This window comes from Hylaeus anthracinus, unplaced genomic scaffold (assembly GCF_026225885.1).
Source record: "Hylaeus anthracinus isolate JK02 unplaced genomic scaffold, UHH_iyHylAnth1.0_haploid 4, whole genome shotgun sequence".
Lineage (NCBI taxonomy): Eukaryota > Metazoa > Arthropoda > Insecta > Hymenoptera > Colletidae > Hylaeus > Hylaeus anthracinus.
In genome coordinates, this window is record NW_026535289.1 from 11028978 (window position 1) to 11046633 (window position 17656).

General features: G+C 46.1%; 1 protein-coding gene across 1 annotated transcript; it reads right to left on the reverse strand.

Annotated features, from left to right (window-relative positions):
• Window positions 1-4476: 4476 nt before the first annotated feature.
• On the reverse strand, window positions 4477-5668 carry LOC128894837 (coiled-coil domain-containing protein 113-like). The gene is made up of 4 exons (XM_054156849.1): window positions 5384-5668; window positions 5101-5319; window positions 4541-4764; window positions 4477-4492 (listed from the first exon to the last, which is right to left on the reverse strand). The coding sequence occupies exons 1-4, from the start codon at window positions 5666-5668 to the stop codon at window positions 4477-4479; spliced, it is 744 nt and encodes a 247-aa protein (XP_054012824.1).
• Window positions 5669-17656: the final 11988 nt, after the last annotated feature.

The window sequence follows — 17656 nt, forward strand, 5'->3', positions numbered from 1 at the left end:
GATCGATTTAATACTCTGTATAGTATGCTATAGACAATATTAACATAAATGTGATTCATTAATTCCAACTCAATTCACGTCAAAACGAATCAAAAATTCCAGTTTAACTCTACACCCAGAAACCTGCACATATACACGCATCTGCATAGCACTTAGGGATTTCGAGGTCTCGGACTCCAAACCGCGGTATAAGACAGTTTAAAATACCTAACTGTCACAGTAGCGACATGAAACGTTTATTTGTAAGTGAGATTCTTAACGACAAAGCTGCGTTCGCGCCTGCGACACGGTTATCCCTTTGCTTCAACGCGAACAGCTTCGTAATCTCATTGCAAGTACGGGGCAAGCATGACAGATCGATTGTCCCACTTCGTGTCCGTGTACGCGACGCAGAAACGGAGAGCCGCGAAATCGGCATTAATGTGGAAAAGTCCACTACGTTCTTGGGGTAAAGTGCCGTGAGATCGATCGACGGATCGAAGTTGCCCGGATCGGGACAGGGCGAGGTGGCGTGAGACCGGCCACAGGATCCATCGGGATCGGATACCGTGCACTTTTTTATGGTAAATAGATGAAAGTCCATACCGTAGGCATGGTCCGTGCAACGATCGGCGTGTATGCTAACTACATGCAAATACGTCAGATCTGCATAATTTGCCACGGGATTTCTCTCTGTTTCTTATGCCGTTGTCTTTGGCCAGCAGCCCGGCTTACGCGGTGTCCCGATCGAGGTGTCGTTTATTGTGGCGTTCCGACCGCGACACTCGCAGCTTTTCATTGCAGAAACGGTCGAGTCAACGACGTTCTAGTAGTGCCACAGGAAAGTCATCGTCACTGGTCGTGTACCCTAATGACCATATTTAGGAAACACTTCATCAATTGAGCTGTTCAATCCCCAAATCGATTAACTCCATCAGTCACATAAAAATTGTAATGTTACTGACAATTATTTTTTGGTTATTCTTTCTTATTAATATTATATTCCTTTAAATGAAAGCTACGCCTGTATTTATGGATTCTACGATATTTATTTGAATTTATATTACAAAGGGAATTTTAAAAAAACAATGTACATTTTCAACTTTTTGTTTTATGGAGTTAATCGATCTGCGCGATGAACGGCTCAATTATAGGAATGTATTCACATACAGGAGATTCTCGTTCGAGTAGCTTCGAGGAAAACTCGATAATTTTCTACGAAGACCTGCGTGGTTGGAGGGGAGCAGGTATACGAGACGGCGCGAAAGCGAAGGACCATAAGGTCACTGAAAAGAATTTCCTTGGTGTATCGCAGGATCGCGACAAGGGTCTCAGGTAACCGACGCTGAATACGAATTCTTCTAACGGTCTAAGGAGAGACGCGTTCAACGTGCGAAATTAGCACCTGCGTCACCTGTAGGATTACCAACTGTATATTTAAACGTACATGAATCCTCCTCGACACTAAGCCTACCACGACCGGTCAAATGACGGTTTTCATATACAATTGAGGAGTGTGCATCGACAAGGAAGCAGCTCCATTTTTTCAAATGTTCCTCCTCGTTGCATCACAAAAAGAAGGAATGTTTTAAATCCGTGATTATGTTGTAATCTCAAAACCATACAAAAATAGTCCTGCCTCCTTATTGCAGCACACCTTTCATATTGTTTCATGGATTATTAAATTAAGTTCCACGTAAAATATTTTTGCATTTAATTTAAGAAAGTGTCTTTAAGACCAGTTGTTTTGCATATCACGATAGAAAGTGGTGAAACTGCGTAATTTTTAAGGTGAATAAGACAAGTTAAAATGCATTACACATATCTACGAATACATGGATTACGTATCAGAAAATGATTGATTTTGAACTACCAAGTACCAGTGGTCTCAGAGACTAACGATGCATGACTCCTTGAATCTAACCCTCAGATTCCAAAGGGGTTGAAAAGTGTCTTCCGGGGTGCTCTTTCCTTAAGATCCAGAAACGATAACCCTGGCCAGTGACATTTCTTTGTTACTTCGTCAAGAATTTTCTGCTCACCGTTTCCTACTATTAAACGGTATGCTCGTTAAACGAGTTGCGTGTCGGAGACGACGTTGTTCGCGGATAACGGCACACGAGCTGTCGATTCGCGAATGACGGATATAAATAATCGTTCGATCGAGCACCATCCAGGAGAGATGCACCGTGATTTATCTTTCCACGCACCGTGCCCTCCGCGTATAACTTTCCGGAGGATTGTAGGGTAGCTTAATTAACACGTCATCTCTCCTTTTCGTGTTACGCGAGGAAACCATTCGTCTTACCCTCGATCCACGCGTCGGCCCTAAATCAATTCCCGCTACGGACAAATTACCAAAAAGAATTAATGGCTTCGACGCCGCGCCTAATTGGCCCGAAATCATGCGAACAGGGCCACCGTTGGAGGGAGGTCGCGTGGTCCCTCGATCGACGCCTGCGCCCTTTCGATACAAACAGCGGGAGATCCACCCTTTTGTCTGATTTTATCCGGCTGGACAAAGTGCGTTCTACGCCCACGTGAAATTAATAGGCGATTCTTTTCCGGGGTTCGCCGGAGAACCGTCACGGCGCACGTGAGCACCGAGCTAACAGCGGATAACCTTTGGAAGATTTTAAATAATGCAGCTCCTGCGTGGGCGGACGAATGAATGAAACTACCCACACGCTGGCAATGAAGCGCTTTTGCTAATCTAACGCTAACTCATCGCGGGGTGGTGCGGCTGTTACGTAACCTTAACGAGATTGCCTGGCGTAGCCGCACACCACAACAAAACGACACGACACCCCTGGATTTTTTGGATTTATCCATGTCGGTGCAATGGAGAGTGCGCGCGTAACCCAGTATGGAAGATGTTGGAACGTTCCAACGTTCAATTGGACCCCGTTTTTATATCGTGAACGAGTCTGTTCCAAACGAAGGATACACGCACAAAAGGTGTAGAAACGAGGCACGATGTACCACGATTTCCAGGTTAATTAACGAACCAGCAAACTGTGACATTTTCAGAGATTGGAATTAATATTCCCCTCGGGACTGTCCGTTTAGTGTTCTCTGTTTTCATTCCGTATGCATGGGAAAACGAGCCGCGCCACGATGTTCGAAGTCTACATGCACGCGTTAGTTGTAATACGAGGACCGAGGTAACAGGAAAGCGACGTCGCGCGTGCGACGAAACGCGAATCCTGATGACGAAGACCACATCGGGGTGAATTTTTCCTGGCCTGGTCTCATAATTAATACGCTGCTCGGCCAGGACGCTTGTTACCACGGAGACGAAAAAAATGTTTCGCGACGCCTCGAGATATCAGCGTGATTCGATTAATACGTAGACGCCGTCGTGTCCGCGGATGGAGCTTGAACCTCCTGTGGGCGGCCTGACACGCTGGTCAAATTAATACAATTTCCAAGAGAATTGCAAATCGCCACTCGAATGAAACGTGCGGGAATGGTGATAAATTGCTCGCGAGATAAGTCAGACAGTTACATGCGCGTTGTAACGTATGAAAATGTACGACGCCATGGAGTTCTAGAAATACTGTGACTTTTTCCTACTGCGAGAGGACACTGACTCGAGAGGGGTTTCCACTTCGTCAACCTCGGAAAATAAAGGAATAGAAACGGCTAGGTAATGAAACATGAATTTCCATCTATTGCACAATCTGATTTACAATATTTATATTTCGGTTTGTTGCAAAAGTCACTGGATATATTTATATGCAGTCAGTCCTATAAGTATTCGTACCTTCTATATTTATTGCCATCAGTTTTCTCATGGTAAAATTTATTTAGAAATATGAAGCATTTAAATTAGACAAATTTCTTCAATAAATATAGAGGGTACGAATACTTATGAGACTGACTGTATCTAAAGTGCATATATTTTACTAAATTTGAAGAAATAGTCAAGATGTGGTTGTATCATTTAAAATGGTTCTATGTTTCTGCTCAATGTCGATCGCAATTTGCTTTTGCTTTTTAGAACCTCCTTCGCCGACTTGAAGCTTTCAATTTCGTGCTCGAGCTTCGCGATATCCTTAGTTACGCTGTTTTTCAACTTCATCATTCTCTCCATCTCTAGCAACGCTTGTCTGAGTCGATGAATCCCCGGTAACATTGACCGAGAAATGGTCGTGAGTTAAACGAACGTACAGTGGCAGTGAAAAGTATTCTTACACCGAGTTGAATTAAAACTATGTAATTACATTTACTAATAAACTTTCATGAAATGAACAATTTGTATCCATAGAGTACAATCATGTATACAATAATACTCTTTGTTTATGCTATTAAGTTGTTCCAGAAGTTGCTCCTATACTCTTACAATTAATTATCTAAAAAATTAGATTGTCTATTTATATAAACACTGCCACACGAAATAATTCAGTGCAACTCAAGAAAGAAACTTTTAGAACAACCTGATTCATTTCTATCAAATTATCAATTTCTCTCTATACTTCCTAAATTTTGTGTGCTTTACAAAAGTGAACCACTAAAAATAATCGTTGTACGAATACTTATTATACCAACTGTATCTTACCGAGCCACCATCAGGCCAGCCTCGACCTTCTTCTCGTTGAATTGATCCCGTGTTTCGTTCAACATCAAGTGAAGCTGATTCACCCTTTCCCGGGCCCTGGTGTTCGCCTCGCGATAATCCGCCAGGCTTCGGTCCTCGTAGTCTATGTCCTCCAACAAGCACACCTCTTTCTCTTTGTACTGGGCTACTCCGTTCACCGTCTCCGCGATTCTGTTCACGGTTGGCTAGGAATAATCAGCGAGAAACTAACGAGGAACATTAGCCAAGTACCCCCACCTCCCTTCGACTTTGATTAAACTTTGCAAGCTTGCAGAGCAGTGGAATCAAGGATATCCCATCGACTTGAAAATTAATTTCACTTCTCAAACTTGATCTACATCGCTGAGGAAAGAATACCTCTTATCGCGACGAGTAGTTGGATTTTGGAAATAAGATACACAAGTTGTAATAAAGATAACGTAGTAAAGTACGAGAGGGCCCTTCAATTTCCTTACGATTTAACGCTTTAACCACTCCATAGACCACAAAAAGTAAAGGAAGGACTCTTCGTGGACGTTCACGTGGACGTACTTGATCCTCAGCTTTTCCAACTCTTGATTCCTCTCGTCCAGCCTGTCCTTGTAGCCGATGTTAGCCACGTGCAGCACCTCGTAGTCCATCGTGGTCATTCCCTCCCCCAAAGTTTCTGCGAACCTCAGCCGCGCCATCAGGTCCTCCAGAACATGCTGAAGGAATATGTAGCCGCGGCGACCGCGAGCCAACACCTTGGTGCGGGCCATCTGGCGGGAGGAAGCTCGGTCGAGCGTGAAAAATTAAAACGATCATCGATCTACGATGCCGCACCTGGCGATGCGTCAAAACGTCCATTATCTTGTCGGTGATTTTTCGACCAGTTTTCTCGTAAACGAGGCCCACAGCCACCTCCTTCTCGCGCTCCAGAAATTCGTCGAAGGTTCGCTCGTTCTCGCCCCGAGCCTGGTGAACCCTCAGCTCGTAATTCTGCAGGTCGTACGTCAGCTCCGATTGCTGCGTCAGTATCTCGTCTACCTGCATCTTGTACACGCGAAGCGCCTCCTTGTACGTCTGCTCCATCTTCTCCGCGTCCTTCGTGATATCCGCCGGTGTCATCCTTTGTTGGGTCTACGCGAACGATCGCATTTTTTAACGAGAATCGGCGGATTCTCGTTGCAGCTACGGTAGAACCTCCCCGTATTCGAATGTTCTATTACCAAAACGCTCTGTTTTTGGAGAAGTTGCTCGAATCGTGGACAATCGTGACACCCTACCAAGGCTTTCTGTTGGTAATGGACAGATCAAAGCTTGAGAAAAGGTTCAAGATCAAGGCAAATCGTGTTTAATTTTATTATTTCCTATTTCTATCGTATTGTACCTTTTAAAATATATAAAATCAAGCGTTTTATTATCCAGAAACTCAAGCTTATAATTTCTCATTAAATCCGACGATTGAGGTTCTACCGTAGAAGTGCTTCTTCTCGCCCAAACCGAATCGAGGTAACTCGAGATATTTTCGACCACGAACGCTTCTACCTGACCTTCTTCATCAATCGGATAACCCAAAGCTCCAGCAGCCTGTTTCTCTGTCTCAGATCGGTCTGCTCGGATTGTAATTCTTTTATTCGGTTAATTATCGCTTCACGGTCAGCCGTAACCTACCGCAAGAAAAAGGAATGGAAAGCAGTGAAACGTTCCACCAGAAACCTCTTTATTATTTACATCCTCTCCGTTTACAATAAGATGCGCGGCCATTATGTGCAAATATTACGGATTAAAGTATAGGAGGGACACGGTCGAGAGCCGGGTCTCGGAACCTTAGAATCTTAATGTATCACGAAGGTCGTGAGGAATAGCAATTCCACGGGCAGATCGAGAGAGAATGACAGGTTTATGCCCACCTCTGCAGGTATCTCGGGGAGCACGTGATCGGATTCCTCTACCTGTCGCACTTCCTCCTCGAACTTTTCCGCGGAGACGCTCGGGGAAAGTGGTATCTCCTCTTCTCTTTCACCTACTTCTTCTTCCTCGCGAAATGCCCCCCCATACTTTTCGTCGTCGTCGCTCTGATACGAGAACACGTACCACCCGAGCTCGTCGTCCATCCGTTTCGTCGCTTTTCCTTTTTCCACGGGATCCTCACCCTCGTCCGCCTCGCATTCTCCCTCATCGATCTCGAAATCCTCGATCTCTTTGCCCTCCGCGGAGAATGCATCGAAATTGTAATTGAGCATCTGGGAAGCGTCGTTCGGAGGTCATTTCATTCATGTTACGAAGAAAAAGGTAATGTAAAAGACTTTCTGTACCATTTATGTATCACTAACAACGTTGAGTCTTAATATAACTTATTTATTAAGGCAACAAGTCGCTTCTTTATTTGATTATGGACGCCAGGATACTAATAGACAGTCGAAGAGAAGAGGACGGTCCTGATACTAGAACTAATTAATATCAATCTAAAACTTGAACCCTTTTCGTTCTCAAATGCTAGTTTTCACCAATTCTTGACACTTTAATTGCACTCTTCGTATAACACAAGATGTCGAAAACCTTCCTGCCTTCTTGAACTGCTTCTGAACTGCTACCAGTCCCAAGACGATTTCCCGGAACCCCGGAACAATACACAGAGAAAGCTTCCCTTTACCGTACACCTACGGATACTCAGGGCTACCAATCAGTTCCAGACCCACCTCCACGCCATGAGAAACCACCAGTGGGAGGAAATCTCTACCATCGCAGAGAAGACATACAGACACATGAACATATCACATCGGTCAGTGACACTGTAAATGTCTTTCAAAATTGCACACATACATTTGTCAACGACTCAGACAAAGGCTAAATGATGAATTTTTAGGTAAGCGATACGATCGACTTGATCCCTTCTGTTTGAAAGTCCAACGATTGTACTTGCCTTTTCCAATTCTATCAACGCCACACAGAAGAACCAAACCTTACAGTAATACCTTCCACCTACTCCAAAATCCACTACGACAGTAACACACAACTTGTTTTATAATCCATGAAACCCCTGTCAAACTCGTCATCGAACCAAGCTCGAACCAGTTTCCTACCTCGGTCTCGCTGGGATCGTTTTCCGGTATCGCCTCCTGGATGGCCACTTTTCGTCGCCGCGAAGCCATATCGCGGACACCCACGAGACAGCGAACAAATCCTGCGAAAGCGATTTGTGTGGTGACGCCGTCGAAAAGGATAAAACGCTCGAGAGCCTGAATGCAGCCATGTAGAGAGCAGAACAGCTGCGGGACGATGGAAACAGTCGAACGAATTCGCAGTGGTCGGATCGACGCCTCCTCCCGAAGGCCTCGAGCAGCATGCAGTCGACCTTGAGCATCGACGATGATCCTCCCTCTCTAAGCGCGTACGCGCACCGCGGTGGTTTTAACCGAGCCTCGTAGGGACCCCTTCGCAGGAAAAGTTTCCTCGCAGGACGTCGATTAAACCGCTGCGAGCTACCGGACACCGTCGGTGCGGATGCACGGTGTATCCTGCGGCGCGCAGGCTATGATTTCATCTCTGTGTGCTTTATTCCACGTCTGTCCGGTCCCCGTGCTGATGTATGAAAAGTTTATTTACGGGAGACGCGGCTCGTTCGATCACGCGAGTAGCCGCACGACGCCGGGGAACCACCGGTCACCTGAAACCCGAGTATCTTTCTTTCGTCGGACGTTAAATGGTGAGGAATTAATAACCGGCGGGGCGGCGTGTGCGAGCGTCGCGAAAAAATCGAGGGAGGACCGCTGCGAGCGTCCTCTACGACGTCGTTTTATTTTTTCTGGCCCTTATTAAGATCAACGAGGGCCGAAAAGGACGCGCGAGATCGGGAATTGTGAGTGAAATGTGCGGTTTAATAAATTTTGGTGATGTTATCGTCAAGAGGTTGTCTCGAAGAAAATAAGTCCAGCTTTTTCTCTAATCTCACAATTTTTCGTTATTCGTTGGAAGTTTTGACTGTCAAAATTGACAAAATTTGATGTATTACGAACTAATACCGGAAACGATTCGCAGCAGCGTCGCCGGTTTTTTTCCGACTGGTCCCTTTCGTGGAAAACTGAGGATTATCGCGATCCGTGAGTTCCGGAGAGTTTAATGCGCCACCCAGCGCAAACTCGGATTCGGTTTCCTTTGATTTAACGGACCCCCTTGGACGTCTGAGCTTCGAACGATTTATCGTATAGGATCTTGACCATTTTAACGGAGGAATCCCGCTGGTAAATTACCGTGCTTGATTTCTCGGACGGATTTAAGTAACAATACAAGCAATAATAAGTAAATAAGCGTCGGACAGACCTATTACAGAATGAAAGAGGCCCCAAAACGACGAACTTTTTATGGGGCCCTCGTAGCGTGTTACGAGGACATTTATGTTTTATAAAATAGATCTTCATATTCTCATGAAAAATAGCGGGGATATTGTCCAAAGTATGTAGTTTAAATATATTTCTGGATATTTAATATCGCCAAGAAAAATTCTCACTTACCAACATTTCTTTTAGCCTGAAAGATTAGAAAAATCGCACCCTGTCTTAATCAAAGTAAACTATTGGGTTGTTCAGAAAGTTGAATACATAGGTATTTTGTTCCACAACCTTTCCACCTTTTAACGCGTTGGTCGCCACGTCACCCATATATGGGTGACAGTACTTATTCACTGAAGAACTAAAAAAATTCATTCTAAATGTTAAGCGTCAAAAGACGGTTGTTTTCAACCGTTCCGATATATTCAAACCTGTACCACCTACCAAAAATGGACATGAACTTTCCTGACAACCTAATATACAATAAATAATGTAAAAAAAAAAGCAGACAATCCTCATTCTTCTATCCACGAGCTGAACCAATGCCTCCATCATTCCTTTTTACGTTTCCTCAACATAAACAGTCCTACTCCCAACGATTCCTTGGAGTAGCAGACATTCTACTCGAGTCCTCTCCACCGAACCTCAAACACCGCGCGATCCCGTGAGTCACCCTCGAGTTCGAATCGGGTGGAAGCAAACAATTCCCAAAATTCTTCGTCCGTGGAGCCGAACCTAACGCCAAACACCGTCCACCGAGGAAACGCGCAGAACAACGAAGAGGCGCGTGCATCCGACCAATACCGCTCTTTGCTTTACGGACGTGGCTCTGCGGGGATTAGATCTCGTGAAAACGAAGAAAGAGGATGAACACAAGGCAGCCCAGAAAGAGGAAGGCGAAAGAGAGAGAGAGAGAGACGGCGATCGGGGTACTTGAGGCCGCGTGGGCCGCCACGACTGCATTCCTGTAGGATCAAGGATCCCTGGTTGCGTCGCGCGTGTGTACGTACCTTCCGTACGTGTCCCTCTATAGCAACCGCGTTGTACTTGTGCCACGACGCAGGGCTGTATGCAACGAGCACACATTCGCCCGCGAACTCCCCCTCACGAGTGTACGTGCACAGGATCGCGCGAGCGGTCGGGGAAGGTTCGCGTGTGCCCATGAGTTCGATTGTCAGTATCGAATCCCCGCGGTCTTTTTCTCGATATAGGTACGTGCTGTGGCGCGCAGTAGGCAAGAAACAAGTTTTTACATCCCAATGACACTGACGTACCAATTTCCTGAGTTCCAGTTCCCGAATCATTGCGGCCAACCCCGCGACAGAATTTATTGGCTGTTCGGCGAACTCGGTTTCGTGCCGAGGACCACACCGCCACATCCAAGGGGACGCGTTCGTGTACGACTCGACGGGATAAATAAGATCCCCGGACTCGATTCGAAGCCTCAATTTGGTGCACATCGCTTTCGAGCCGATGATAATCTATCGAAAATTTATTTTCTCTGTGTCAATGCTTCCCACTAGAAACTTTATTCCAAATTTTCAACTCATTTTCGCGCGAAGAAATCTTTCCATGTTGTACCATCCCGGAGCACAGTGTACTGTGCACTTCTTGTTTTCAGCTGGACCCCTTGAGGAGTCCAGTTTGAGACATTCTGGCATAATTTATGAACGAAGGGAGCACATAATTGACAAAATATGCGAAAAGATTGTAGGTACCCCGTCCCTGGTTCCATCTTCTAGTCTCATCCCCACATTTTGCTTCTCCACACTCTAGCTACCACCTCGAGGCTCTTATCGAACCCCATCGAGCTATATCGTGGATCGCGCGATCTAGTGGAGCTGCTGCAAAAATACCACGCTCGCTATCGATAGCGGTCGACGGGAGGAATTTAGAAAATGTTACAGCGAGGATCGTCCTCGCTAGTTCGGGGCGGCGACAACATCTACGAAAAGCATCGGTGGGGAGTGGCAAAAAAAGCGCTTCTGAACGGTGAACAGGGTCGTCGACGAGCCAAACGACGAACCCGGCGTCGTTCACTAGAACTCTCTAAGAATCCGCGGCAGCGATTAATCGGGGGAAGGACGAAGCTTTTCCATTTCGCGTCACCTTGGCCGCGTGTGCGCGCGAACAACACGCGCGCGGGCCCAGGCCGTTCGTTGGCCTTTCCTCGGATTTGATTTCCTTTCGAATCCACGGCGTATTCCTGGCTCGTCCGCGCGGGCTGCTGCGTTGGAAACTGGACTGACTGGCTTTAACGGCGCGTCTTAAGCTCATGTCGGTGTCGGTCGTACGCGCGTTGTGCGTGCACGCGTCTGTCCCAGTAGGGATGCTTGATTTTGAGACGATTCTTCGGAGTCAGACGTCAATTTCTTCGAAACACACTACCTTGGCAAAGTCTGTTCTTTTCGAGTGTCAGGTGAAATTTATTTGTTTGGCGCGATAAATGCAGTTTTGGGTTCTTGAAGTAGCGGACCTAAGTTTAGAGATACTAATTGGGTTACTTGCGAAGGTATTTTTGAATTTTATTTAAATGTAGGCAATATGGCGGTTCACCACTGAGATGTTTTATTTTATATGAGATTTATTGTATTTAAATGTGTTTGTATTTAAGTGGCTAATAAACAGTGTTTAACGCCTAATTCATTTCTGGGTATAAATATATTCTAATTTTTAACTACTGGGTAGTCCAGAAAGTTCGTGCCAATGTTTATGAAACATTCAAAGGCATATTTGAATTTTCATATATATTTATTGAAATATATAAATACCATTTTGTTTCGCAACCTTTCCATCTTTTAAAAGATGTATACATATTATTTGTTTTCTGAATTTATTTTCTTTTAATACTTTGTATCACAAAACTTTGTATCATTTTTGGAACACTTTTGTCACAGCACTCATTTCATTCATAAAGGAAACATACAATTTTGGATTTAAATGCCGACATACTTGTAACAGAGTGACTGACAAGAAACCACTCCAGAATCAATTTTGTACAGAAATCGAAGATCCCAGTGGCCTCGTGTGCCTCATATGCAGGACCCCAGGGGGAGGGGACAAGGTAGATGCGCGCGGAGGAGAGTCCCTCGAGAATGCAAGCGCGTCGAATCGTCGTGCGTCAAATAGAACGCGACGAGAGACGCCGTAGCCTGCGGATACCATTGTGGCCGGTTGCATAAACCCGCCATCTTGGTATCCTCAAGGACGCGCGTCGAATCCTAAGGTCAACGCACTCGACTCGCATCGGGTGCCTTCCACCTCCTCCGTTTCGTCGTCGACTTCTTCTTCTTCTTCTTCTTCTTCTTCTTCTTCTTCTTCTTCTTCTCGACATCTTCCCTTTCCTCTTCTTCTGCACTCTCTTCCTCTCGGCGGATTGGTGCTTTCCTCGTCGTTTCTCTCCTTTCGCTCTTCCTCGCGGTCGAGCCGGGGAATCTCATCTGGCCACGAGCGGGATGTCACTGCCATTAATCCCGCCGATACGGCCCTGGCCAGGGTCGAACGGAGCCTCGAGCTGCCTTCCTCATTTTCTTCGTCGTCTTCTTCTTCTCCTCCTTCGATCCTACGACCTCCACCTCTCGTACAGAATGATAAACGCAGGATATTCCGCGAGCCGCGTCCCCCGTATAAAGCACTAGGTCGTTAGAGCCAGCATTTAATCTCGCGCAAAAAGCGTCACCGAGCGAACCGGACTGATTAGAGGGACGGTCGCGACATCGCGGCTTTTTAACCTGAGCGTCAGGAGGGGACGGGCCTTTTCAACCGAGTTCGATAAGGACGGAGAACTCACTCGCGATATCGGCTTTCCCTTGCAGGAGGGTCTGGAGGAACACCCTTTTACAGAAAAGGCTTGGAGAGGTGGCAGTATACCTGGTCGAGAATGGTCTGCCAAAGGCGGAGCCGAATTGAGGAACCTACGTGTCTTATTTAGCAAAATATCCAACACATTTATTGGTCATAACAGCTACAGAACATTCGAAAGTGTAAATTGGTATGATCGATAAATGATTACTTCGACTACAGAGATCAATTTGAAGCGAATGAATTTAAGCACGAGTATAAAATACTGTCAGCTTTTGATACCTATACCCTCGCTGTAAACAATAGATTACATTCTTCCTTCTCTATTATTGAAATAGCATAACCTATTCACTTGTGCTCATAGAATAGTGGAACTAATGTGCCTAGAGAGAGAAGTTCCTTTGAGACGAGGCATCCGAGAAATGTACACAAATTGATGGATTAACTTCTATACTCCCTAATGTTGCAATAGCTCCGAGGATTTACTTGTATTTAATGATAACTAATGGGACTGGACAGAGGAATTTCTCTAAGATGACGCATCCGAAGAATGTACGCGGATCGACAATGACGCGACAATTTCTAAACGGTCTTGCTCTTGTGCCAATTGCAAATATATAATTAGAAAATGTATCTTCGTGTACTTGTCATTTCATGAATAAAGTGATATTTGTTTTTCATCTGTACGTTATTTTCCTTTTACGTTGAACTATACCCTTTTTCTTACTTACACAATTTTTGGTACTGTCATAATTTCGATTTACTCTTGTATCTCAAAGATCTTCCATATAAATAAGGGACAGCGCAGTTCTCGAGCTCTTCCGTCACAAAATTCTGCCTCACAGCGACTCGTTTCACGAGTCCTGTTCCAGGAAGTCGCAACGGGATCGGAATCGAAATTTTACTGCCAAGGGAAACGTCCTCCGTGTTCGTCTTACGTAAGAGTGCCGACGCGTGGAGCAATAAAACGGGAGAACGTGCTGCCCAAACCGAAACCAAGATCTCTGAGCTCGCATCGAGTGCAGCTCGCGAAGGGTCCCCGTGTCGGTGACACCTTATCGAGGGAACCTCGGCGGACCTAAGGTCGGCCAAGGAATCGGTCAGGATGGACGCGAAGGTGTTAAAGCCTTCGTAGCTCCGTGGACGACGAGGGGACAGGTAAATCCTGACCGTGGCGCAAAAGAAACGAGGAGAAAAATCCGAAGACGGGACGAAGGAGAAGAGGAGCAAGAATAAGAAGAGGAGGAACCAACGGAGAATACGAGAGAGCTGACCCCGGCCATCTTGGCCTGCGGGGTTATTCTATTTATACCTCGGCCCTAGCTATATTTAGCTCACGGCTGCAGGAAAGCGAACGACGAAGGAGAGAGTTTAAGGGCGAGGTAGGAGAGAGAGTAGGGAGAGTAGAGCGGCCCAGAAGGGCCAGCGGGACCAGCGAAGGGAAGGGAAAGCTGGGCCCGTACGCTTCGCGGGGACCAAGAGTATGTCGACTGGACACTGGCCTGGCGACACGTGTGGTTAGCGTGTGGTACCTTGTTGAAAATATTTATCGGTAGGAATCCATCTAGCAAAATTGTTATCAGCATAGTAGAGCCTCAATTATGGCATAAAATCGAGGCTAAAAATCCTGCAGTAATCGAGGTAACCAATCCAACATATAGCCTCACTAAGCCTTCGCATTTCTGCTACTTATTCAGTAATAGTAATGAATTACTAATGGACACTCCACTATATTTTCCTGAAAAGGATCTACATTCATATGCATGTCCAGAATACAGATAAATTGACCACGTTCCTAGAGTAGCCATGAAATAGTCCAATTCCACATCGCCAGCCAACCATAACAGAGATTAATCAAATCACGCATTAATCACCTCTTACAAGTTGCCTCCAAAAATATCCCTTGGTACGCAAGGCTTATCTCGCACCCTAGAGCAATATTCCACTTTTAAAGAATACATTAACGCTCCGAATGTGGCTATCCGCGGTTTTATCCGCGTCGCCGGAGCCAGTACCAACCCGAGAGGCTCGCACCTGCGCGCATAAGTAGGCGCAGCCGTACCCTATCCGCGCGCGAACCCGCGATCGTGGCTCGTGAATAAACGCGTGAGAATACGTCGTTACTTAAAAGCTTTTTTCGATGGTTGCCGCGGAACAGATAGGCACGCATACACGTGACTGAGCGCGATCGTGACAGCTATAGCACCTCCGAGAGTCGTACGTTGCATTGACGTAGATACATACCGAGACGTCCGCCTCCGATTGTACGATATTCCGCTGGTTTATAGAGCGGCACGCGAGACGCGTAATACGTTTCAAAGCGGGGGCACAGCTGCCGCGGCTCGGGGCATTGTTTATCTGCCCACCGCGCGTTAATAAACCACGCGACGCGGACACGGCCGCGACGCGTGTGTCTTCGAGCGTGCGCGTGATTTCTTTCAGGATGGCATGTGGTGGGACGAACTTCCAGATGTGGTCAGAATTGGAATTCTGGGTTCATATAATAGGAGTTCAGCAGAAGTTAACTACATCAGACATTGACGAAAATTTCGTTCGAATAAATGCAGCTCTACCGTATATAAAATAATGTAGAAGTGATTAGATATGAAAAAAAATTGTACCTGAACTCCACCAAAAATAATCAAGCAGCCAGTATAACCTCACAACCACGACCTTTCCATAACCGCATTCTAACCGGCCACAAGGACCTGAATACCCAGTTCCATGATAATTGTACTAATCAGTCCCAATCATCAAATTTTGAGAATTTCATAATTAGGCACACATTCTTTCCAAATTACAAACCCTCTCCCGTTACACATTCTTGGAATTCCGTTTCTCGACGACCGAGGTTAGCTAAACATCGAACATCACGGAATCGCCATCGTTAGTTTCCTCCTGAAACATCGGAAGAGTTCCCGAAATTCAACGACATTTGCGGAAAGCCTTTCAGGAAGGAGGGTAACCGTGATAGACAGTTGGCCGTCTTCAGGGCGGCGATATACCCGTGTCGGGCTATCGAGGTTATCGCGGTCTTCGCCGTAAATTCAGGGCCCAACAACCCTGCCGGTTCCACCTTACTCTCTCTCTCTCTCTCTCTCTCTTCCGCGGACTTTCTCTGGCTCGTTCTCCCCCGTCCTGGGTCTGACGAACCCAGGCTGCATCGGTATTTCGCGTTCGCGGCCCGCGATCGGATCCCTCGTTCCCTGGCTACGTGCAGCGTCAAGAGGGCCTTATACGAAGGACGAGCACGAAGACAACCATATATCCCGGACGTACATACTGGCCGCATACCGGTCGTGGACACTTACAACCGGCGTATGGAGCTGGCGTCTTACTATGGTCGTGATGACCGGACGTTCGCGGGGGCAACGGCGAACTGCCGCGTTAAATCATCCTAGTCGAGGGTCGTTTCGTCTCTGGGACTATGAAAGGAGCGTCGATACCCATCTGGTCGAGGGGGGCGGTTTTCACGGTTCGTACGAGCTGCTTACGGACGAACAGTACGCGGAGAAACAACGAGGAGCGACCGGTGAAGTAAATATCGAGGGGCTTGAGTTATTTAGTGAAACGGGGCTGTGGAGAGTGTACTGAAACTGCGAGCTTTAGTACTCGGGTGTTGACAAACTATTTTAGGAGGAAAGAATAATTTTTAGTAATTTTTCATTTGGTAAACCACAAGGTAATACTAATTTAATGATTATTATTTGGGAAAATGGACTATTTTGATTATAGGGGTTGATGAGGCGTTGGAACGAAATTTAAATTCAATTTGGAGTATTGATTTTTAAGGTGCATTCAAAATTCTTGTTTGAAACAAAGTTAGATAATATTGGAAATGAACATATTTAGTACAGAGCAATTTGAAAGATAAAGTACGCCCTCAAACTGACTACGAGTATTTATGGGACTGACTGTATTTCAATAGCACATATCGTGCTTACAAAAATTATCACTTGAACCCCCCAAGCTATTGATCAATGCACCAAAAATGGAATCTGTCCTGGCCAGAAAGAAGATCTCCTTGCGATTGAGAGTTCCACAGTCTCGAGGCCAACTAAACCGCATCCCGACGTTTGCCTACTCGCGAACTACACCCAACCAAGGGTGCTTGTATTTCTGGCGAGCGTACATCATCTTCTACGAGAACTTGAACCGTGCTCGCTCGAAGTCGGACATCACAGCTCAGCGTTTCCTCTCGAGGAAGTCGTCGAAAAGGCCGCGCGCGGCAGGCAGCCGATTCTAAAAATCGCGGTTACTCCCCGCGGTGAATTCTTCCAAAGGAAATTGTACAATACCGCGGCTGGGAATTCCGCGTGTTCCGAGCCGTGGCAATAAAATCAAAAGGAACGCTCGTGCGCCGCGCGTGTTTTATAATTTCATTGAATGAATCGGCATTAAGCGACCGGCGTAACGCGTGTGTACACGCGTTGGCATTTTGCGCGTCCAGTGACTCGGCACCGAGGCGAGCCGATGGGAAACAATCTGACTGACTGATGTTCGACAAAAGTACGTCAATTTGTAGCATAATGAAATTCCTGTCTTCTTCGCGATGGAGTCTCGACGCATGAAAGAGGATACTCGACCGAAATCTTAAAGAGGTCGACGCTCGTCTCTTTGCTCAAGAGGCTTCCAATTTAGCTATTGCGATGGGGATTGGGGCAGGTTGCCAATCGAGGCCATGTTTGAAGGTTACAGACTCGCACGTCTGTATCGATGCTGGTCAATCGAAGATGTAGACTTAGGAAGCTACTGCCACTCCATTTTGAGCTAAGGTGTGACTATTTAATGACATAGTGGGGGATGGATGTGTAATGTCCTGGAGTGGTCACTTGATTTTATTTCAGCACGACTACTAAACACGATGAGCAAAGCTTTTGCACGATTCTACATCGCCCTGGGTTTCATAAATTGTAATTGATGATGCAAGTGCAAACACGAGTTAACTCGTGACCGGTCAACAGTGTATTAAAATTACTCAACT